Consider the following 24,751-nt stretch of genomic DNA (forward strand, 5'->3'; position numbering starts at 1 on the left):
CTGAGAAGTTAAAGAATAACAGTATGAAGAAATTAAATAAAGATCACAAATAGCTACTTTCAAGCCAATTTGATACTTTGGGAGTATCTGAGAAAAATGTTAATTTTTCATTTCAAAGTTGTTCAAAGGCAGTCTGATGATAAGCCTCCACCAAGTCCCTGTCTGAGTCTGTGTGAGGACAGGAACAGTGTCCTGGACTATGCCTGCAGTCTTCACTTCTGAATGCAGTGGAGACCCAGGAAAGACCGCCAGAGTGAGTGAGAAAAGAAGTGAAAGTCTAGTCTTTCCTCTCGGGACTCTTAGCAACTGGGTGATGAAATGGTTAACTTAAGAGCTCAAACTAGAGGTAAGAAGAAGGAGGAAAGGAATTCAACATTAAATATTCAAAGCCATTTTTAATTAGAGTCTGACCAACTGTTCAGCTCTACAAACCTGAACACTGTGCCACAGAATCTAGAACTTTCTCAGAACTGAACACTGGGATGATTTCATCTTAACAACCCAAAGACATTCCATGATTCTCGCTACAGTTTTGCACCAGTAAAAGGATCTGTACTTAAGTTTTTCAATATCAAGTTCACATTTCAGGATAGATGAACACACAAAATATCTGTTTTATGCTTCTGTTAATTTTCTCTAGAGGAACAAACACACATTCAACAAAACCCTTATGCCTTATTTCTTTGGGTAGAAGTCATTTAACAGTTGTATTTGAAGAATGGAAAAAAGAGGGAAAATGTGGAAAATAAAGAGTATGTTTATCTGCATAGTTGATATTTAGAGGTTACTAACTAAGGCGTTATCTTGAAAAAAGCAATAAAAAGCCAAAAGGTGATTTTTAAGACAAAAACATCCTATCACTAGATTAAATGGGCCTTGGCCCATTGTGGGAATTAACACAGATGCTTTGTCTGCTTGGGCCTGGGGCTTTCTCTTGACTCACTTGAGCTGGGTAATTTGTTCCTCATCCTCTACATTCTCTTTCCTGACCCTGAATATGTGCTGTAACTTAAATCTACACACACTCTCTAATAATTTTTGCTTAGCATTTAGCACTAACTACAAACACAGCATCCATTTTTTCCTGTTGCTGTTGTCTGAAACGATAAAGGAAAATTCTAAGTATCACTACCTAACATGCCAGGATGGGAGGGGGATAAAATGATCTTCATTTCTTTTTCAGAGATGGGCAAAACATGCTTCCTTCTGTCCCTTCCCCTTCCCACCTCACGTCCCAGCTAAGAAGTGAATCCTGCCTCCTCTCTCCCATTTTCCTACAACCTGAGCAGTGGATGGCTCTGACTCTTTAATGGGTGGAAGAAGCCGGAGTTACACAAAGGTAGACCGGCTAGTGTCTACCCAGCTGTGTGTAGTGCTTGCCCCGACGGCACAAAGTTGGATAGACCTGTAGTGACAGGATTAGTACACAGTCTCTGATGTACAAGGACGAGGAGCCGCCCATTCATTCCTCGAAGGTTAAAAGCTTGGCTGTCCATCACCAGACAAGTGACATAAGGAAATTAAATTGAGAAGATGGAAAAGTGAGGCAGCTAAAACTTGCAGGATCATTTATCAACTCCAATAAACCAATCATCCAAACTTTACCTAGCTGTAGCTCCACAACCTTGGCAAAAATCACACGTGTATTAACATCATAAAAGGCTAAAAAAAAAACAAACCCTACTTATAGTTAAGAAACTTAGTGTTACTCCCCCGAACCCTTGTTAACCTGAAACTAACCATTTTAATCCCACCACAAATATGTTTAAATAATATGCATCTAAAGTAGAATTCCAGTGATTTTTTTTAAACTTAAAAATCATATGGTACTTTTATATCCATCACAGGGAAACATTTTTTAGCCTCTGTGGAAAGATGGTAATACTTTTTTAATTACATAGGACATTTTAGAAAAACTCAAAGTATTTTTGAAATAGTAAAGTCTCTGATATCCCTGGGAGGTAGGTGAATATTATTATACCCAATTTTCTAATGGGTAATCTGAGGCACGAAGGTTAAATGATCTTCCCCCTGTTAAATACAGTGATTCCAGAGTAGCGCGTCTGAGCTGAGGCTGCCTGATAGTGCTTCCGCTATCCGCTGACTCTACCAGGAGCCGCTGCTTTCCGTTAATCACCAGTCTCCTCTTCCCAATTAAAATGTCTTTAAAAGGGGGCACTTATTAGATATATTTGTACTGGTCTCTGAGGATTGGTTCAGCTTAGTCTCCCTTTGTGTGTCATATCTGTTTTCAACAAGGAACAGATGAATCTCAGATACTGAAGATTATGCTATTGCACTCCAGGGAGAACTCTAAACAGCCGTAAAATCAGATGAAGCCAAAAGTAATTATCTGGCAAATGAAAAGAAAACCGAAGATCTCTCAAGAATGCTGTAGTTAGGTGAGTGTTTACGTGAGTATCTGAAGTCTAAGTTTATTAACCTTTTCACAGATATGCAGCTGTATGAATTCTTCGAAAATCATTTTCCAGAAGAAAATACGATGTACGTTGCATGTGGACAAAGCTGGTAACTTCCTTCAAAACGTACTCAGATAGAACACCGAGCTCCTAACTCTGGCTCCCCCGCGTCTTTACGCTTGCCTGCCACAGTGCACCTATATCAACCTGTCCCTCTAAAGACTCTTGTTATTCCAATGCTTTCTCCAGGATTACTCATGCCAAGTCTGAAGGGCAGAGAGCAGTGGGTTACATCCAGGAATAGTCAATGAGTCCACTAAATTTACTTAAATTGAAATAAATGACTTATTCTATTTATGTATTTTTGTTAATGTCTACAAACAGATATTCAAAGGGGGAAGATAGCATCTTGTGTAAAGACAATTTCCCAATCTACCCATTTTAATTGACTAAAAGCAATGGAATAAACAAGCCAGAAGTTTTGCAAACATCGAAAGGGCTGTGTTTGGAAAGGATGCAATGGTACAGCAGCTACTAGTTATATATATATATATATATATTACATATGTATACATATATATGCACATATATATGTATTATGTATCTTACACATATATCCTTATACATATAAAGAAAAGGAAGAATATTACAGCATGACATGACGTTGGCAAGTTTGAGATTCTTCCTCCTGAATCCCCTGACTTATAAGCCTGTACTTAGGATATCTGAGAACACTTTTAAGAGGGGGAAAAAGAAAGAAAAAAAGGCACTTAACAAAGACAAAGGCCTGAATTGAGCATGTTTTGGAGGAGTAATATAAGCATTTTACCAGAGCTAAGAAATGATTTACAGAGTTAAACTTTTCCCCTTCAATTTTATAAAATAAAATTGCATACCATGTTTGTAATCGGTCATTTACCCACTACTGCATTTCTGTTTCATTATTACAAAAGCAAAAAAACAAAACAAAACAATCATACATGCACAATAGAAAGTACAAGTGCCCCTTTTGAGAACATATGGTCAGCAGAAACTACAGTGCTGAAGCACAAGGGAAAGTTCTCAAGTTTGGCCTGATTATAGATTTTTCTCACTCTGCTATTTCTAATTTAAAACAAAGAGAAACAAAACAGCAACAAACAAAAAAAGAAGCCAACACAAATTCAAAACCTACATGATAATAAAAAGAATTCGGGACCAGTGTGCTTTTATGGTACACTCCTAAAATAAAGTATCCTAACTCTATGTATGGGTCAAGTTATATGACAAAACCTCCTAGAGATAAAGAACTGTAAATCAGATTATAATCGACCAATACAGGCAAAGTTCATTATACAAGTGTAGCAGCAAATATGATAGACAACTGGAGTTCTAGGAGACTGTCCCAAGGGACAGAGAGTTCTCACAATCAATGGCAGTTTGAATAACAGTAAAGTTTCCATCTCAGAAACTGTCTTGAACCAAGTAGAGGCAGGAAGGGGTGTGGTAAGGGCAACCGGAGAAGAAAGACTAGAGGGGCCTGCCCTTTCCAACCCTGGGTAGTAAACAATTTAGATCTGCTTTGGGAAGGGAAAAAAAAAAAATCCTGGGTTAAAAATCTTTTCCAGTAAGTTGTTTTCAACAGGTGTCAAACCCACAGTATCCAAACAAGTATGTGCCCGGTTCTTCCTCCTATCTTGGTGATGCAAGAAACCCTACTCAACTTCTGTGATATTAAAAAAAACGTAATTTGGGCTAACAACATCCATCAAAGGGGTGGCAGGCATAAAAGAATGTATGAACACGAGCCTCTGATTTCCTCAGAATATCAGGATTCTGCGACTTCAGATTAACTTCACTTCTTTTTCCCAAACGTTTTTCTTCAGGCTGATCTCAAACCCCTGATTTCTTTTACCCTCTGATCTCAGAAGCATATGAGAAAGAATTATCATTGAGTTATAGTGGAATTATTGCTTGCATTGATTCTGGAGGCTCTGAATGAGCTTGACACTTTGCTCCCAAACAGTCTCCAACCGAGGCTCAGCACGGCTGTCTCTGAAGACAACTCTGCTGACCGTTATTGCTTGTGAATACTGAGGATTAACTTGTATGTACAGTAACAGCTTATACATCAGTGAAGGCAATTTAAATACAAGACAGTTGAAAACGAACAGCTTAATTTTCCTGAATCAAGAGTCCCGCCGAGTGGGACATAATTAAGTGTGCTGATTATTTTTGCATTGGGATGTTGCTAATGCTCTTCGGAAATACACATTGCTCTATATCCTTTCTGATTACTCACCATTTTAAAAAATAACATAATTTGACTTTTAAGTGCAAAAATACAGTGTGAGTCACAAGTCTCTGGGCTAAAAAATAACCAATTTATATGTCTGTATTTAGTAAGAAAAACTGTAAAGACAGGTGCCCGTAAAGTATGGACACCATTTTCAATGTTATGATCTAGAAAAGAAATAGTTCTGTATTTACAGGTAGGAGCTCTCTGATCATACTTATCTATTTAGAAATAAAAGGATGCTTGTTTCATCTGAACAACACAAAAGGGTAGACTTGATTGAAATGGACGTAAGTTAGCAAAAATGTGGTATGGGGCTGAGGGCGGGATCTGGCAGCAGTCCTCACGGAATCAAGACTGAAGAGAATAGAATCTCATCTCCCTGTATATGGACTTCTCGGAGCCAAGGGCCTCCAGATATTTTTATTGGTTAGTTACAAAATAATACTTAGGGGAAGAATTGATAATCCTGTTCTTCTCTAACGGAGACAAAAGAATCATCAGGGATCTTCACATGGCATGATTCAGAACTGATGGATTTCAGAAACTGAAATTATTCCCTGACTTAAACTAGTGATGCATTTTTATATAGAAATAAATTTATGTATACACACAGATGAACACGTGCACAACTATCAGCAGGAAGAGAGATTAATATGCACTCGGACTCGTGGTTTGGGAAGTGAGACCAAGGTCAGCTTCCCAAAGGCAAACTCCTATACAGTATTAGCAAAGACTTTTTTTTTTCCCCCAAATTAGATAAGAGCAACAGGTATACTACACTGGAATAACTCAAGAATTGGGTAAGCTTCCCTAATTAAATAAACCAAACAATCTTTAATCAAACATATTCAATTCAAGTCAAACCTCTAGGCAACATCGCAACATCCTTTGGAAGCATCCTCTGGGGTGGACAAAACATTCTTATTTGTTCTACTGGTAAACTAAATTCTTAGAGGCAAGTAATTGTAGCAATGATTCCTCTGAAACAGTCCTCTGCCTTACTGTAACATTTTGGAAATAAAGTTTTCAGTTACTTATTAACTTTTTGCTATGAAGCAAGCCAATGTGACTCTGAAGTCAAAATACAGGTACCACAGATCTGAACAGACCTGTGGTGACTCATCCAGTCCTGTAGGCTATTTGGGACTTTTGCTTAAAAAGGAAAAAAGGGCCACATTAATACACTTATTTAAATAAATTTAAAGGTATAGGGTGACTTGTAATGAAAACATGCAAATCTTGCTACTACCGATCTGATGCCGTTTTTTAGGTGAGTCTGTTATAAACGGATCAAGCTTACACCAATCTTGGGTACGGTTTAAAAACATTCAGAAGTCTAAATAGGGAGAAAAAAAGAGTGAGAGAGAGAGATTGATAGAGACAAGACCGATGATGATGAAAAAAAATCAAATGTATCCAAAAAGAACCATAAATTTCTCCCTTAACATCCTTTGTTGAATATGTATTTGCATAAGGAAGCGATAATAACTAAGCAGTCTTACTACTGTCTGCAGGTTTACTAACGTATCAATATTCTCAGTAAATATTAATAAAGCTTTAAGATCCCAAATGCTCCAAATCCACTTCACTACACTGGATACAGGGAGTAAAAATACATTGTGATTGTTATAAAAAATAATCCCTTGTACACATGATCTAATGTAATTCCTCCCTTTAAAATACTATCTTAAAAATTCCAAAAATATAATATATGCCATTTGAATGACCAATGAAGAGGCATGTGCAGTACACAATTACACCTGTCTATATCACCTGAAGTACCACTAGCTAAAAGTCCAGGAGAAGTCGTGAACTGAGGGGAGGCTGGGGAAATCTACAGTTCAGAGCGGTAGGCCTGCAAGGGCTAAGTGCACCAAAGTCGCAGCCCTACGTCAAAGATCCCCATTTCTGAAGAGAAAAATGTGAACAAAACCACATTTTAACATCAAGAATGGAAATAAGAATTAACCAGTCAATACCAGATGCACAAATCACCTGAAGAAGAGTTAAGTACCTGCTTCTGAATGGAAGACGAAATTGACCCTTTTACAAAAAGGGGGCATCTAAGTTTCGTCTGTTAAGAGCAACAGGCTCAATTTCTTGACTTTTAAAAATCTTGATGATTTAATAATATATATCACTGTGCTAAAATAACTTTCCTGAAGCCTCTTTAGTCCACTGATTTACACGGGGAGTTGCTACACACTGGAGAAGATTCAAGTTTGTTCAGGATTGTGTGTGGATACGATATTTACTCAGCTACTGTCTGTATCAGACACAGGGTCATAAAATTTGTGTGGCAATTTGCTGCATAGTCCACTCAAATAGACATGATTGTTACTCCTGACAAACTGGCCTAATTCCAGATATATTGCCTTTTATTATGCAATTATGTCTACAAGTGTTCAGATCCAACCCCCAGGATGGATGGAGTATACCCAAATCCTCAGATTCCTTCTTCCTCCCCCCCCGGGGAAAAAAATCAAATTTGTACTTCTGTGGGTTTGACAACTGAGTCTCTTTCAAGTCAGTTAATATGATAACTTTGTCTTTCTTTAGAGGAGACCAAAGGTCACTAACTTTGCACGAACGCATTTCTTCCTCCTGCACCTGGCTTTACTCAAGTAACGTTCTCTTTCCTTTTTTCCTCCTCACCACAGTGCTTGGGACGAGAGAATGTAAACATCGACAGAACAGCAGCCCTATGACCACATGAGGACTTTCCCATCAGGTAGATTCCATCAGCCAGCTGAATGTCTCATCTCCATTGCTTGCTGGGAAGTCACTGAGATTTCCGTGGTAATTTAGTGTCCCCTTTACTTTGGCCTCCATCTGAGAAAAGAGGTGTTTAATTGGCATGGGTTGGCATGTTATAAAAAAAATAAAAATAAAACAAAGAGAACAATTAACTTTTAATCTGCATGTGAAGGACATTGCTAAAAAGATAGCCTTTAATATCTTACATGGTACAGCATTAGATTGAGAAACGTAACATAAAGGAGATAAATTAACTCAACAAAAATGATCCTCTTATCTCAAGTGACTGTGGTTTAGTTGGTTTTCAGCTGAAATACTATTTTCAACAAGTATTTATAATCGACCTCAGAGCCGATTGTGACAAATGCTGTGAGGATTATAAAGGAATATAAAAGACATAACCCTCATGTTTAAGGAACCTACCACATCTTTCAATTCCTTTAGAAGACAAGGTCAATTCCATTTTCCTGTGAGTGAAATTAAATTTCTTGCCATGACACAGCATTTGATAATGAATTCCCAATTATTTACATAAATGAATGCAACACATTGCAAAAATCCAGCTGAGCTTTTGTTTTGGTCCTAACTGGGCCAGAGTTGTAAGTGATAAGGAAAGTCTGCTCCTGCGAACAATGGTTTCTAGGTTTACATATGGCTTTTTAACTTTTGTTGGGAAGATGTTGGTTACTCTTTTTAAACTGGGCGAGAGTAGGACGCAGTAAGCTTGAGAGCTAACAGAATGTTTTAAAAAAGAAAAAAAAAAGTCCTGCTTTAGCAAGGACAATGAAGCCTCCCTCTTCTAGGCCTGAGAGAAAAGGTCAGGGGAAGGCATGAATGGTTGAAGCACACAGGTGAGAAAGAATAAAATTACTGTACTGTAAGATCTGTCCTAACGCTGGAGGAGACCATGAAAGTCACATTGCTAGGTCATTCATGGGATATCTAAATTACTCCCGTAAAACATAAAACAAAAACTGCCTCTATTGAAGAAAAGCTAGATCAATGAGACAGGATAATTGTTTCAAAAGCTGTATAAACAGAACACTATTAAAATAATTTTGGTGACATCTAAGGAATTGGCTTTTCCATTTATAATGAGATATTATGTGCTTGTGTTTATAGAGACAATAATGTTGACCTGATGTATAAAATTAAATTCCTAAAATGGCAAGGAAGGACTATGCTCAAAGAGGTATTGGTAAATTAGCAAAATAAAATATTCATATTAAGTGAACTGTGAGATTCTTTAGACCAAGGTTTGGCCAAAGGCCCAGATGTGGCCCACCACTGCTTTCTAGTTTTACTGGAACCCAGCCACACTTATGTTGGTGTTTTTGTCTGCAGCTGTTTTTGCACTACAATGGCACAGTCAAGCAGTTGTGATAGAAACTACGTGACCTGCAAAGCTGAAAATATTTACTATTTAGGCCTTTTTACAAGCAGTTTATATGCTATATAAAAAGACTATATAAAAGTTATAGTCATTCTTTCAAGGGCTGAGTCTGGGGCAGCTTACCACTTAGTCTTTCACAGAATTAATTATAACCCGCTGCCTTGAGATTGCCACACAGCTCCCACTTCTGCATGTGGCCAACCGTAAACTTGTTCAAAGATCATTTTAAATGCAGTGGCCAAAAAGAATAGTGAGGTCCCAGTTAACCCCCAAAGCTGAACAGTCATTTCTGTTCAAAAGATCCTGAAAATGGTCTTCAAGAATAGTATCAACAGTCCACCGAGGTCTACTGCTGCTGAAAGCAAGAACCTTGAGGCCAATATGTGATGTTCAGTGTCTACTCCCTAATCTCAGACTTCACACAGATCTAGCTGGCCAGCAGGTATCTAATGCACACAGTTTGGATCGTATAGACTGAATCACTGCTAAAAGGCAGAAAAGTTGAATGGTTAAGAATACAGCCTGTCAAGTCAGACTGCCCAGATTTGAATTTCAGCTCACTTCCTAGGATTATCATCTTGAGCAAGCTGCTTACCTCGAATACAGTTTCCTGATCTATAAAACTAGGGATTGTCATTAGCTCACTCATAGGCCTGTTAGAAGGATTAAATTAGCTAATACATTAAGTAGTCACAGGACCACCTGGCTCTTAGTAAACCTTCGATACATATGAATTATTACAATCACTGGACATGACTTTTGTACACTGTTAAAGGAATCCTCTTCTTTGTCCTCATTTCAATAGAGCAAACACATGTCTTCAAAAGGTTTTTTTTTTTCACATGTAACAAAAGGTCTCATACCTATTTCCTTTTTTTTATAAGGAGTTTGTTGTTAATAAGGATTTAGTCATATGAAAATCTGTTTTTTCCAAACTTTGTCATCTCATTCAGTTTTCAGAAAAGGTTTGTAATCCAATTTATAAATCTATATACATATTAAAAGATGAAAAAACTGGTGGCTTTCTTACCATTGAATGTTTGCTGTAAATGTGTAGGCAGAGGTGAGTGGGAAAGTGTTGCTGCATGCTGAGCTCCTGGCTGTAAACCCTTTAGTAAATCTGAGAGAAAAACAGACCTGTCAGTAATCTTCAACCTAAGATTTGAGCCCTCTTAGATCAAAAATAAAAATATTTAATTTATCTAATGTACGACATAGCCCCTGACTTCAGAGTCCTTCTTAAACTAGAGCACATACACTGAAAAATTTATATGTATAAAAATATGTGTATGCAAATAACCCAGCAACTACGACTCCCTTTTATTAGTAGTTTCATTAAGATAGAAATGTGGTATAGATGGTTCCTTTAAGAACTGTAAATAAAATCTGATTCCAGTAATTTGACTTACATATAAATGAAATAAATTGCATTTCTTAAAAAAAAAAAATTCTGTAATCTTCATTAACTCCACATGGACTACTCTCAATGAGAATAAATTCATGAGGTTTCCTGCTCTGTCAAACTAGGTAGCCCAGTAACTAAAAGAGCCCCACTTACTCTGAGTTAGGCTATGGTGGAAAGCGGCTGAGGTAGATCCCGAGGTGGTTGTCACTCCAGCTGTGTCCGTTCCAAAGCCAAGTAGCTCCAAGGGAAACTGGAAGGGCATGGTCACTGGAACAAGGCCACCCAGCATCCCAAAAGGAGTCACATTTTGATTTGTTACAGACAAAGGTGATGTCATGAGAGTCAGAGGTGAGGCATTAGCCAATAATGATGCTCCTGCTGTGGACTGCAGAAACCAGGGGTCAAAATACATAAGAAATCAAATCTTTAACCTGAATTGATTTATTTTATTTAATATCCTTATGGGCGCAAGACTGTGTCCTCTATCTAACAGAAACGTTAGGAGACAGAAAATGAAGACTGAGGTGAAAAATACATTTCTAAGAGCCACCCACATTGGTTTAGGAATGAATTCTCTACTCGGCTCTTCGCTGCCAGTTTAAACTCTTTCTTTTAAAGCCTGTATTACCACTCATTCATTCATACCTCACCTCAGACTTCCGCTTTTCCACTTTTGCTCCTAAGGCCTCCATCTGAACCACGGGTCATTAATTCCACAACAATTTCAATTTGGTCTTTGAAAATGCTTGGTAATTTCACTGTTTTTTTTTTTTTTGTACCATCTTTCCTGATACAACTCCTGTGGTTAGTGTTCTAGATGAGGACCCTCTCAGAGCCTGTAACACAATACCCCTGCTCTCATCATAGCACCTTAAGGAAACGAGGCCGTCTAGATGTTCTTCCTCTTCCTTTATTAGCTCTAACTGCCTCTCCTCCAAAACTAACCATCTGACGTATGCCACAAATCCTCCTATGCCGAACTTTCTGGTACAAATATCTAGTATTATATCTTTCTCCAAGAGTCCTCTGCCTTGTCATACACAGAGACCTCATCTTTTTTTTTTTTTTCTTTAAACAACCATAGTTACTCCTGGCTGTTCCTCACCCCCTAGAAACAACCTTGTTTGTATTCCTTTTGTTAATCAAATTTACTAAATGATACCCTCCATTCCCCACATTACTTAGTTTCTCCTTAACCCCTGAAAGCTGGTTTCCATGTCATTACTTTTCTGAACCTAAAGACTCCTTACAGTAAAAGGTGTTTTAACACTCCTCTATCTGGGCTTTGATGCCATGTGTAAGAAAAGTACATTTAAATCAGAAATACGCTAACATTAACTAACTTTCCCTAAGAAATTACTTACGTACACTTCCTTAAGCTAATTTAATTCTTTGAACAATTTTCTATTCAGCAATAATCTTTTCCCATTTTGGCTTTCTTTTCTACATGTACTTATCAACTAACATTACAATAAAATTGTCTCAGTATCAGATATTATCTATGATAGTTTGTGCAACTGTGACTTTTCTTTTGTAGTCTTATTTTACCAATTCTAAGTTTCCCTGGCCGAAATTTTTACATTTCTAAATTCCGTCAGGAATACTGAATTCTTTGAATTTTAGTCAGTAATCGATGTTAACTATCATCAGGTTTATTTTGTGTGCTCACTCCTCATCAGTAAACATTACTAGTAAAGGGCTGATCATTTTATTTCTTAGTTAATATATGAGAAAAAATTTAAGTGATCTTCCCATACATATATGCCACAGCATATACATTTCTTATACCTAACAGTCCATGCCACTGCTAAACAAAAAATGAAGAACACCTTCCAGAAGGCTTTAAATCTGGTTTCGCTACTCTTTCTCCAATAGCCTTCCCTTCCTTTATTTCCTTTGTTAGCTCTCAAATTTACATCCTCATCTCGGTTTCAATTCTGTAAATCTAAAAGCTCAGGGAGGAATGGCACTTGGCTATGGAACACTCATCAACAACTGAACTCAGCAGCTCCTGTAATCATGTGACCCCCACCTTATAGCTCAACTGCTATCATTAATAGTCTCGTTCTTTCTGGACATCCGGGCTTAAAACCTTAGTTTTTAGACATCATAAAAAAATGGACAAGATGAACTTACTGTCAACATACCCATTCTTTTTCTTTTTTTTTTTAACCACCACTTCTTCCAACACTTAAGTACAAATCTTCATCACTTTATGCTTGGACTTGGCCACTTTTCTATTTTCTAGTCTTTCCCTTACTGGGCCAACCATGATATACAAAATGGATTCACTGGAAAGAATTACTAAATTAGAAATAAGGACACTTTGAAGCAACTTAGATAGACGGGATCCTACATCAATTTAAGAATTAAAATTTTTAAATCATAATTCTCTTGTAATCTCAGGATAATATGAAGCACACACTCCAAGACCATGTGCCCCAAGTGGAGGCCCCTACAGAGGAACAGTAAGTACTGCTAAGAAGGAGAACTCCAGCTTTTCTGGAGAAGGCTAAGTGAAGTATTAAAATAGCTGGAAAATATAAATTAGGGCAACTTTCCAAATTAAGTGAGCGATCAAAAATGATGTCATGCCGTAATTGTGTAACAGTTTGTATTTTCAAAAAACTTCCATGTCCACTTTTGTTTATAAAACCAAAATGAAACATCAGACTATCTAAATATTACATAACGTTCATAAATTTCTCCCTATAAGATGGAGACCTTTCAAAAGTCGGGTATCCTACTGTTGATATCATCCAGAAGCCTAGAGGAGAAGCTGTCAACCAAAAACAGGCAAACAGTTCAGGATAATGCTCCATAATCAAAAATACTTCCATGACCTACATATTTCATTTCCAGGGGAAAATAATGAAGAAAAACCATGCTCTTCCTGTGGTGGGCATTCTACATATCTATGCATAGATGTGTGTGTGTGTGTGTGTGTGTGTGTGTGTGTGTATATATATATATGCATGTACATATATATATATATAGAGAGAGAGAGAATTTTAAAAAAACCACCTCCCCATTCTCTACAAAAACCAGGGAGATATTTTGAAATATAAATCAAAGAAGACCCTCCAATGGCTTCCCACTGCACACAGATTAAAACTCCAAGTTTTTATCGTGGCCTGCAAGGTCCTTCATCACATGGTTCTGGTTGATCTCAGACCTCATCACCTATCCATCTCTCCCTAGTCCAGCCATGCATACCTACATGTCACATGCATACCTACATGTCAGGCTCTTTCCTATCTCCATGTTTTCACACCTACCACCTCTCTAGCCTGGACTGTTTGTTCCCTCCTATCTCCAAATGACTAGCCTGTTTATTCAATTCTCAGCTCAAATGTTATCACCTGAAAGAGGCTGTCCCCAACTCCCTTACCTATGTTAGCAGCAATCACACTCTACCATATTATTGTTTTAATTTTTCATAACACTTAACATTTTTAAAGAAAATTTGTTTTTATCTTTCTACCTAGAATATATGCTCCCTGACAGAAGAGACCTTGAGTATGGTGTTTACTCTAGCTCCCCAGCACCTAGAAGAGTGCCTGGCACATAGTAAATACCTCAGAAACATTTGCTTAAGGAGTGAATTATTTTGGGAATTATAAAGTGGCAAAGACAGGATTCACAGAACATCAGTTAAGTTGAAGGGCAAGAAAGAAGAGGAAAGCCTTGAGCAGGAAGTTATTAAATACAAAGCAGGGAAAGGTAATAATCTGAACCCAGAACAGGTTCTGTTAAACCTGTCCTTTTCATTCTGCAAATGAACAGATAGCTGAAGATATCTTTCAGACAGGTGCTGAATGTTTTACGGGCACAGACAGGGAATCTTCTTTTAGTGCTAGAGTTTTAGAGAGACGCGATCTAGAGACCAAGAGGTTTCAATGAGAGGCTATGTTAAAAAAACAAAAACAACAACAACAACAAAAACCACAGGTTCTCCCAAAGTTACAAAAAACCTTATTCAATTATTGATCTTTTCTTCAGTCAAACCAGTAAGACAGAACAAAAAGGATCAGATCTGAAGGCAGGATCAATAAGGCCTTCAAAGCATAAAGTCATTTCGGAAAGGATGAAAACCAGAAGGAAGTAGTTAACTTTTTGGAAATACAAATTTTGCCATATAGGTTCCCTGCTGACAAATGAATTGGTATGCTAAGCATCTAGGTTCTCCTGGGGTAGATGATCAAATACAAGAAGGACTGGCAGGAAGGGGAAGGGTGAGGGGTGGCAGCAGGGTGGGGACAGAACTCAGAGACTCTGGAGATGACAAAGGATAAAGATTTAACGTTAAATTCAAAGTGAAGGGGGGAAAAAGGCATTTTTCTTGAGGAAAAAAGCCAAAAACTTAAAATAAGAAAGCAAATGAAACCACAGTTTATGATTTAGCTCAACAGAGACAATATTTTACAAAGTCATGGATTTAACCAAAAGTTGTAGTTTTATTCTTTTAGGAGAATGGCAAAGGTATAAAAACAGCTAAAAGCTTTATCATGACAAGAAAAGATAATAGTAAAATGAATAAATTGTCTTCCATTCATTCTTTTTTTTTTTTTTTTTTTTTTTAGATTTTTTATTTATTTGTCAGAGAGGGAGAGAGAGCGAGCGAGCACAGGCAGACAGAATGGCAGGCAGAGGCAGAGGGAGAAGCAGGCTCCCCGCCAAGCAAGGAGCCCGATGTGGGACTCGATCCCAGGACGCTAGGATCATGACCTGAGCCGAAGGCAGCTGCTCAACCAACTGAGCCACCCAGGCGTCCCACTTCCATTCATTCTTAATATTTAAAAACACAGAAAAAGCTATGAGAATTAGAAGTAACTGATGCTGGGAAGTAGGACCCATGTGGCAGGAATGTTATAATTCTGAATTTCTGTTATAATTCTCTCCTTTACTCAAACTGAGGATTAACGTTAAACATGGTCAACATTTTAATAAAGGTAATACAAAGAGGAATGTGAACTTCCAGACGTTAGTTATAACTTAAATTTTAACATACAATCCCTAATCAGTATTTTTTTTTCATTTCATTTCTGATGAAAGTAAAATTACACAGATAAAACATCAGTGAGTCCTAGATTCCAACTAGTAAAGTATCAGTTAATTGAATTTTATTTTTATTTTTATTTTTTTAAAGATTTTATTTATTTATTTGACAGAGATCACAAGTAGACAGAGAGGCAGGCAGAGAGAGAGAGAGAGAGAGGGAAGCAGGCTCCCCGCTGAGCAGAGAGCCCGATGCAGGACTCGATCCCAGGACCCTGAGATCATGACCTGAGCCGAAGGCAGCAGCTTAACCCACTGAGCCACCCAGGCGCCCCCAGTTAATTGAATTTTGTTTTATATTAGAGTTCTGGAATAAATGAATTCATTACTAAGCCTACCGTAATGGCAGAGTAATGATCTGGGTTTCATATGTTTATGAATACCAATGCTTAGTTTGTACTCAATAGCAGAAAACATCTATAAACACCAAGGTAAAAATTCTTTCATTAGATGTTCCTATTCCACATCAACAGGAAGCAGTAAAAAGAACACTTTCTAAGACAACGGAATTCCACAAATCAACGAAAGTCATGTTTTCAAAAAACACTTTGGAACCTAAGAACACATCATAAAATGTTATGTATTTTTTAAAAGCTTGTTATGAATATTATTATTCATAATATTATATTATGTGAAACCCATTTTCTTGACAAGAATCCAAAAAAGTACCAGGAATGGGGGACTTTCTTTTTTGTGTATTTGCCTACCGTGAATATGTATTACTTTTTGGGATGGGGGACAGGGAAGAAGAATCTTTAAGAAATCAAACTGGTCACATGAAGGACAAATCTGACAAGTCTCAGGATACAGGGAGTGGCAGAAAGATGAAAACAATGGCAGAGAAGATGACATGGAAAGGAGGGAGACAAAATATGAAGGATAAAGAGTTCTCAACAAACCTAGGGCAAATGGATCAGAAATGATAATGAAATACATCATTGAACAAAATATTCTTGAGCTGAAAAAGCCACCAGCTATAAACTTATAGATTAAAATCTAGCCTAATTCGAGAATACTTGAAATTCAACAAAAAAGAGAAAACCTTACTAGCATTTAGGCAGGGAAAACACAAATAAGGGAACAAATATTGGAATGGCCTCAGATTTCCTATAATCCTCAATACTAAGCAAAGTTTAGCGGAACAGTATTTATACAACATAGGGAGGGAGACAGTTAATGAACCCAAGAAGTCTATATACTTAAGTGTGACAATCAGAAATGATCAGGTATCCTAATGCTAAGGTAAAATAGGTATGTGTTAGCATTCTTGAAAAGACTCTGAGTGAGGCACTCCCTCTGAGATAAACTTAAATTAAAATGGGGAAACGGTGGAATAAAGGATTATTGATGGTAATTTGACATAAAGAATTATATATGAGTAACTGCAAAATTCATGCCAAATAAAAAGTTTATTTGAAGACAAATGGCTAAAGAAAAAAACCCCATAAATGTACAAATTTGATTAAATACAAAAATCAAAAAGTTGGCAGGGGAAAGGGGACTAGAGAGAGGAAGAAAGGAGACAAGTGAGGGTATGTTAAACTCGTAAGTTCCTGCTTTGTTCTGGACTCTGACAACATATCATTTTAACTATGCATTATGTGTTTTTCAAAAATTGCGGAAGTACGTATGTGCTACTTTACCGGGAAAAAAAAAATCCACATCCCAACATAAACCTCACCCACCAACTATCCCCAGTACTGTGATGTCAACATCAGGAAATTCCTTGGCCACAAGCTGTAATAAGCTATTAGGGATAACCCATAAGCACAGTTACTGAACAGACTCACAGGAAAGATCACACAATCTTACACTTCATCCCACGAATGTATGTAACATACATACCTGCACACTGGCTGTTACCACTGAAGACCCTGAGGCAGAGGATGGTCTGTGTGGAGTAGACAACGGTTTAGTAGCACCCTGTGTTCCACTTCCTGTTCCCCCAGAGAGACTAGTCCTATTCGCTCCGCTTGAGTTTAGGCTGCTACCTCTGCTGGCAGGTACATTCACTGCGATGCCACTCAAGCTATTCTTCCCAACAGTTCCAGCGGATGAGGAGTTGGTGAGCTTTGAAGGGGCCTGAAGATTTTTTGTGGCTGGAAGGCCTGAAGTGCGATTGGAGGGCAGCAAATTCAAGGTGGGTGACTGTCTGCTGAGGTTTATCCCACTGGGCTGTTTATGGACTGGGTTGTTACCGCTGGAGTGGCTACTCTGGGCTACGAGTGCATTTGGACTGGAAGAGCTTGGGGGTACAGGAGGCTTGGGAGTGGGGTTGGATTTCGAAATAAGTTTAGTTGATACTGAAGGCTTAGCTGACAGAGAGGGCTTGGGTGAGGCAGAAGGCTTAGGCGAGGGCAAGGGTTTAGGAGATGTGGCGGGTTTTGGAGATGCGGCAAGTTTGGGGGATGCAGCCATTGAGAAGGGAGATTTGAAACCCTGCGTGGACATCTGTGACACCATAGCCTTGGCTAAGTAGTTACTGGAGGTAGTGGTGCTGGGTACTGTCCTAGAAACCAGGGGATGGGACCCTTGAGAACCATTTCCAGGCGAGGGAGTAGATAAGGGAAGGCGGTACATAAGTGGCTTATCCGAAGTCTTAATAAGCGGGGATGAACAGGCAAGTTGGGGATTATTACTCAATTTCACCACTGGGTTGGTCTGTGATTTACTAATGGTTGCTTGTAATGGAGACACATAGTTTTGTTGGACAGCTGAATGCTGGTGCACCTTTGTTACTTGTGTTAACGAAGAAGCATCCTGGGCCTCGGGTGTTCCCAGAGCATGAGAGGAGGCAGCAACTTGGGCTTGGGAAGAAGAGGACACGTGGGTCTGTGAAGAGGAAGCAGCATGAATCTGACTCGACCTCTGTAGTCCTTGTTGAAGCAGCCTGGCTGGCAAAGGTTCCAAGGAAACTTTAGGGTTCTGAATTGAAGAACCAGCGATAAGGCCTGAAGAGATGCCAGTATGAGCTAAATCCTGGGGTTTCTTTGGTACTGGCCCTGTGTGACCGGCAATAAGACTGGATGAATGTGCGGTCTGAGGAGAATCTAGTTTTTTAGGAGCAGCCAGCGGCAACTTACTCATGATACTTGCTAATTTTTCTTCTCTCAGTCCTGGACGAGGTTTTGCAGTTGGCATGCTTATCCTTGAGCCAGCTGGAGGGCCTTTGTTCCCATTGTTGATAACAGCTAAAGCTTCAGAAACAAGATCCAGTGCAGGTGGATGGAAAGAAAGGTCTTCATCTAGTGAGTCATCAAGGCAGATGGTCTCCTGGGCGGGTGTAGAGCTAGAGCTGGCAGAGGCCACCGCAGATGTGCTAGAGCTCGCCGAGGGACCACCAACGGAAGCCGCCAAGGATGCAGGAGTTTTCTGGTCCTTTTTTGGACTATACTCCTAGCATAAACAGCATTATAGTGGAACAAATTAAATGATTAATAAATAACCACTAAGTATAAGTCTTAAAAGGACAAAGAACTTCTCACAATGATTAAAATTCTACTGGAAATCTTTAGACTGAAAAAACCAAAACGGTTTTGAGGACAGAGCTCTTGACTGAACTGTCCTCAGAAGCCATAAGCATCTGATACATTGCACGGCCGCCATACCTTAGTGAGCTCTTCTAAGAAGACTTGAAACCAAGCCAAAGGAACGTTCATATATTACTTGCATATATTACTGGTGAAATCCTTCCTCACCCCAGCCCACGTGCATAAGATACTGATCCAAATCCATCTGTTCAGGGACTATTCTCTTTTTATTCTCCTTGTACCTAGGAGAAATTCTGCCTTTATCCTAAGACTCTACCCTCCTAACATAGTATGGTTTTTGCTGGGATACTGACCCACACTTTCTGTTCCTTGTATTTCTGCCTCTGTATGCCCTGTCCAACAGCCACCCATAGCCAGTACATAGAGAAAACGGTACATTCAAACTGGGACTCAATACAAGCATACTTAAACTATATCTTCTATTCACTATGGTCATTTTAATTTATTCAACATATATTTACTAAAGTATCTACTATGAGCAAGGCTGTACTGTACACTAAGAAAACAAGGTTATGGGAATTAAAATTCTGAATACCTAAGAGAATTTTCTTTTTCAAAAAAAATTAAGTTTCTTAAAATTCAAGGAAGAGAAAAGAGAATTAGAATCTAGTTTAAAATATTTAAAGAGCAAAAAAAAAAAATATTCAAAGAGCAAAAGAATTAAAAAGTAACTGTTTCGGGGTGCCTGGGACTAATGTAACAGTTGGTTGGACTTCCAACTCTCGATTTCAGCTTAGGTTCCCATCTCAGAATCCTGAGATTAGGCCTGCATGGGCCCCCAAGCTCAGAGCAGAGCTCTCCCTCTCTTTGCACTTCCTTCCCTTGTCCTCTGTCTCTCTTCAAATAATAAATAAAATCTTAAAAAAAAAAAAGAAAAAGTTGTTTCCCTTAAAAGGGAAATATAAATTTGACTCATGTCATTTTTAAGATTAAGAAGAAATACAACTATTACATAAAAAGCACTTCAAAGTTTCTTTGATTAGTTTCTTAAAAAGAAACCCAAGTAAACCTAAACCCAAAGTCTTGAATTCCACAGCAGTTTATACAACCACAGAACTTACCTTAACCATAGTGGGGAAAGAATGGAGAGGAAGTGTCTTTACCATCACTTCTAAGGTATTACAGTAAAGAAGCTGTTAAGAAGGCTGTTAAACTCTAATTTCCTCAGCAATTTTTCTAAGCTGCTATTTTAAAAGCCCTGACTGAAAACTCCACTACCTCTCAGAATTCTGTAGTATAACTGCATTAAGGTCAAAATTGTCTGTTAAGATGAATGGGTAATACATATGAGACACGTTTGCTTTGACATGCCATCCATCCAAGTATGATTAGTGAAAATACCATTTTTATTTATAAAGTATAGAAACTGAGGGTGGGGAATGTCCTGGAATAATAATGGTAACACTACCAATAGAAAACTGTTTTTTAAAGTAACTTTTAATTTTTTTTAAAGGATAAACTGGTTTCATTTTTATTTTCTTTCTTTCTATGTATCTATCTATTTATTTATTTTAAGTTCTAGACCCAATGTGGGGCTTGAACTCACAACCCTGAGATCAAGTATCATATGCTCTTCTGACTGAGCCAGCCAGGTGCCCCTAAATTAATTTTTTCTTCTAATGTTAAATCTACCTACTGAGTATTATATAAATTTATACTAGCAGAGATAATTGTCCAGAGATTATATAAATGAGTCTAAAAAGCAGGTTATCCCATTTAGAAAACGGTAATTAAATCTGAATAAATGAATGACTGTTTGGATGGCTCGAAGGAGGGCTGGCAAGGACAGAGATCCAGAAGAAGAGATGGTGGTTGTGTATCAGAAAGGAAGAGCTTTTTTCCTGGATACTTTTACTTTTCTCCTTCTTACTTTTCTCTATTTCCATTTTCTACTGTACTTCCTTATATTACCTTTGTAACTAAAATAGGTATTTGAGGGGTGGTAGGGCAAACACAAATCAGCAATATAGTTTTTCTATTTGGGGAAAAGGAAATAGTAATTTAATCACAAAGACACAAACAAAATAGATAATTCCCCTACACCACCCTAGTCATTATTAGAATTCGGATAAACATATGCTTGAATAGATGTACCAAAATTTAACCAATACTTTATGGAGAGTATTAGGAGTGTACAAATAAAGTGTCAAAGCAAAGCATGAACTCAACACATGTGATGAAATACTGGCTCATTATTATTTGGATTAGAAGACAAATGAGGTAGGTAAGAAAAAAGACTATTTACTCTGTATTCAAAGAGCCTCTAATGCTAAAAGTTAAGAAGGCCACAGAGTAACAAATACTGACCTACTGGCCATAACCTCGTAAGCCAAGAAACTCATCTATTCAAAGAGATGAAAGCTATGGGGAAAGTCTAAAACCTAAAGGCTGCTGGCTTTCTTTATAATTTTACTTTCACATGATTATAATTTTCACTTCTATAGATTATACATGATTCTTTTTCAACTCTGCTTTGTCTATTTGGTATTTTTTTTATCCCTTCTTCTCCTTCTTTAAATATTAAACAAGTTAAATTCCTTTATGTTCTAAACCTAATAAATCCATCACTTGCCCTTCTCAGGGATCTAATTCTGTCAGATGTTTCTGCTGGCTCTCACTCATAGCAACTTATTTCCTCATGTTTTCTGTGTTTTCATATTTTAAACTCATATTTGACATGGTATATATGTGGTAAGCCTTTGGGGCCTGGGATGAAACTGCATTATTCCAGAGAGAATTTGATTTGCCATTTGCCCTGGGTTAATAACTAATCTAATACCTTTACATTCTTTTCAAAGCTTGAGGATTTCCCAGATCTTCTAGAAGCAATATAAATTAAACTCCTAAACCAGGGAAAATTCTCAGGAAGGACTTCCTTCCCCTAATCTAGAACTCGGGCCAAGACACCCAAGTTTCTTAATCTTTCTGCTGGTGAATGGATTTTTTTTTTTTTTCAAGTCCTTCCTTTTACTAAAGATGTTATCCTTTGAAAGTCCCAGGTTTATGCAGAGTTTCAGTCTAATTCCTAACCTATGTAAGGCAAAGAAACCCCTATCTGCTGTGGTCTGAGAAGAAATTTAAAAATAAACCATAAAGTGATGGATGAAAATCAGCAAATGCACCTAAAGGCAACCAAAGTTTCAGTGACAGATTAACACTCTGGCAGCTTCTTCTGTTTCAGGCCTTAAGGATTTCTCTTACATTTCTGTAATCTCAACTATGCTTTTAAAGGATATTTGTTATATTTTATAGAACACTTCTAATTTATATTAGGTTAACTCTTAAAATTTAATTCTCTGAAATACAATGGTTCTAGGATTTTTACAAAGTTTAAAAACACTCTTCTTAAAAGTATGGAATCTATCCACCTGTGCCAAATACATATATTTTTTGCATTTTAAGAATGTATTTCAACACTCCCCAATTATGATTAATTAAGATTTGGTTCAATACTTACCTTCACTTTGGGTTTAGGTGCAGGAATCACCTTTTTCTTTGCCCTAAGACAAGAGATTAAAAAAAAAAAAGGCCATTTCAGTACCAGTTAGGTCACCATTAGGAAATTACAACATAATCTGTCAATACGTGGGTAAGTAACTTCTTATGCTATTTGGAAAACTCTATGAAGGAAGGAACTATATATAAGTGCTCAGTTTATATGTGAATATACAGTACCATTTCCTCCAATTTCAATCAACTGGAAGAAAGGCCACACCATTAGCAAAATATCAATTATAGACAAAGGTTTTTTAAAAATTAAATGTAAATGCTCAAAATTAAAAACAAAAACAAAAACCCTCAAGACAGGGTAACAAAGCTCCCTAAGGAAACTCACTTCAAACAACTTGCAAGAATTTGTGATTATTTATAGGAAAATAAAGCCTCAAGAAACTTTCAGTTCAAATTAAACCATAATTTGAAAACCACTCCAAGAAGTTGTAAATGAGATGTCATTTTAAAAACAAATCTTTGTTTTTAGAGAAAATTATTTTAATATACAAATTCAAATTTAAAAACGTCAAAATGACAGAAAAAAAGGCAAGAAAAATACTGTGGAGCCTTGAAACCTTTGGGAAGCAGTGTGAAAAAGTTTGAAGACAAAAAAAACCTTACAGTTCCATAATAAGAGAAAGTATTCAATGTCTGTTGAATTAAAGGGTTAACAAGCTAAAATACCTCACACTGAGTACTTCCATTTCACTAAGTTGAAAATGTCATCCATTAAATTAACAAATATCATGATAAAAATGGTCAATATACAACTTCATTAAGGCAACAGTAATTTTCAAAGTTTTTTTGATAAAGACTATTGGGGCCCACATATCCCATTGACTTCCATTTTCTGATATTACAACACGAGTTGATCAGAGTAATAAAGCTACTTTAAAAAAAATTAAAAAAAAAAAACTGGGGAAGAGGATCTAGGTAAACATCAGTTTTAGGTTTAAAGGAATTAATTATTTCTTTTTTCTTTTTTTTTTTTTTTAAAGATTTTATTTATTTATTTGACAGAGAGAAATCACAATTAAGCAGAGAGGCAGGCAGAGAGAGAGGAGGAAGCAAGCTCCCTGCTGAGCAGAAAGCCCGATGCGGGGCTCGAACCCAGGACCTGGGATCATGACCCGAGCCGAAGGCAGCGGCTCAACCCACTGAGCCACCCAGGCGCCCCAAGGAATTAATTATTTCTACCCTGAACTGTAATACATGTGATTTTATAACAGTGGGGAAATTAAAGGCCAGAAATATTACTGACACCAATATATATGTATCCCCTGCCCCAGGATAACTAAACCACCAGCAATAAACAAGAATGGAAGAACTGAAAGCCATAACCAACCCAATACAACCCTGACAGTATGCTAACGAAGTGTCCTTCCTAAGCCTTATAAACATTTCCATTGTGATTGTATGCAAGGAGACGGAGAGTTCTGTAAGGTTACCCAGCTGTTAGCCAGACCTCTTAGAATACTGAAATACAGTGATCCATAAATTCTTAGTAAATTACTAATTTAATATTTTATTAACTATTACTATACTTCTATGCTACAGAGAAATAGCCCTAAGTTGTAGGTAAAAATAAAATTCTTGAAGTCAACCAGTATTCACCCAAAAATATAACCACGAAAACCCCCAGCTTTTTACTTCTCCCTCTTAGGTTAAGAGACCTTTCTTTAGTACTCACATCACTAAGGAAATACCCAGTTTTGAAGAGAAGGGAAGGAAATGAAGAATAGGTTAATTTTTGTGGAATGAAACACTCTGCAAGGCAAGGTAGGGCAGGGTAGGTATGTATAGGAAACCATCTTGGAATGCACAAGGCTATAGGTTAGATACATTAATGGTCACTAAGAGAGAAAGAAAAAGGACCAAAGAACTGGAAGGAGGAAGGCCCAGGACCAAAGGAAACCATCAGAACCTTCCTGTTTACATGGCTCCTACCTAACAAATCTTGGGCCAGCACACATTCAGTTTTCTGGATAATAAATGTGTTCTCAGGTTTACACAAATAGTAAAAATGATTTTTTTTTTTTAAAGGCAGTAGTAAAATGGGAGATTGTTCAAATGTACATTTAAGTACTATTTCACCAGCCCTTGTTTACTAAAGCGCATAAGGTGAGCAAAAATAAACGAAGAAATCTGGAGTCTGTTTTACTCACGGAGCAGAAGTAAGATGATTATGTACACTCCGGCTCTCCTTAAAAAGCATTCTGCAAAAGTTAAAAAGCCATGATTATTTTTGTGTAACAGATCATGATAGCCACTTTCTCGTTTTAGTTACATGGTTTTTCAGCAGTCTCTTACTTGCTTATTTATCAAATGAAAGTTATAATGGCACAGAGTAAATTCAAAAATCTATTTTATGGGGAGTTTTATAGCACACTTATTTAT

At 37.5% G+C, this 24,751-nt stretch overlaps 1 protein-coding gene across 5 annotated transcripts in view; it reads right to left on the reverse strand.

Annotated features, from left to right (window-relative positions):
• Positions 1-3,052: 3,052 nt before the first annotated feature.
• Positions 3,053-24,751, reverse strand: part of LOC111151924 (ubinuclein 2) — a 73,537-nt gene continuing 51,838 nt past the window's right edge. For 2 of the 5 annotated variants that reach the window (XM_022510132.1, XM_022510134.1), the window contains 6 exons: positions 24,520-24,570; positions 22,320-22,362; positions 17,157-18,707; positions 10,407-10,638; positions 9,879-9,968; positions 7,061-7,530 (listed from right to left, as the gene is read on the reverse strand). In XM_022510132.1, coding sequence (XP_022365840.1) covers positions 7,481-7,530; positions 9,879-9,968; positions 10,407-10,638; positions 17,157-18,707; positions 22,320-22,362; positions 24,520-24,570 — 2,017 coding nt within the window. In that variant the 3' untranslated portion in view covers positions 7,061-7,480. Of the gene's footprint in view, positions 7,531-9,878; positions 9,969-10,406; positions 10,639-17,156; positions 18,708-19,923; positions 19,971-22,315; positions 22,363-24,519; positions 24,571-24,751 lie in introns of all 5 variants that reach the window. The other 3 variants (XM_022510130.1, XM_022510131.1, XM_022510133.1) reach the window with 3 other exon arrangements.

Source organism: Enhydra lutris, unplaced genomic scaffold (genome assembly GCF_002288905.1).
Source record: "Enhydra lutris kenyoni isolate GAN:26980312 unplaced genomic scaffold, ASM228890v2 scaffoldscaffold27, whole genome shotgun sequence".
In the NCBI taxonomy this organism is placed as follows: Eukaryota; Metazoa; Chordata; class Mammalia; order Carnivora; family Mustelidae; genus Enhydra; species Enhydra lutris.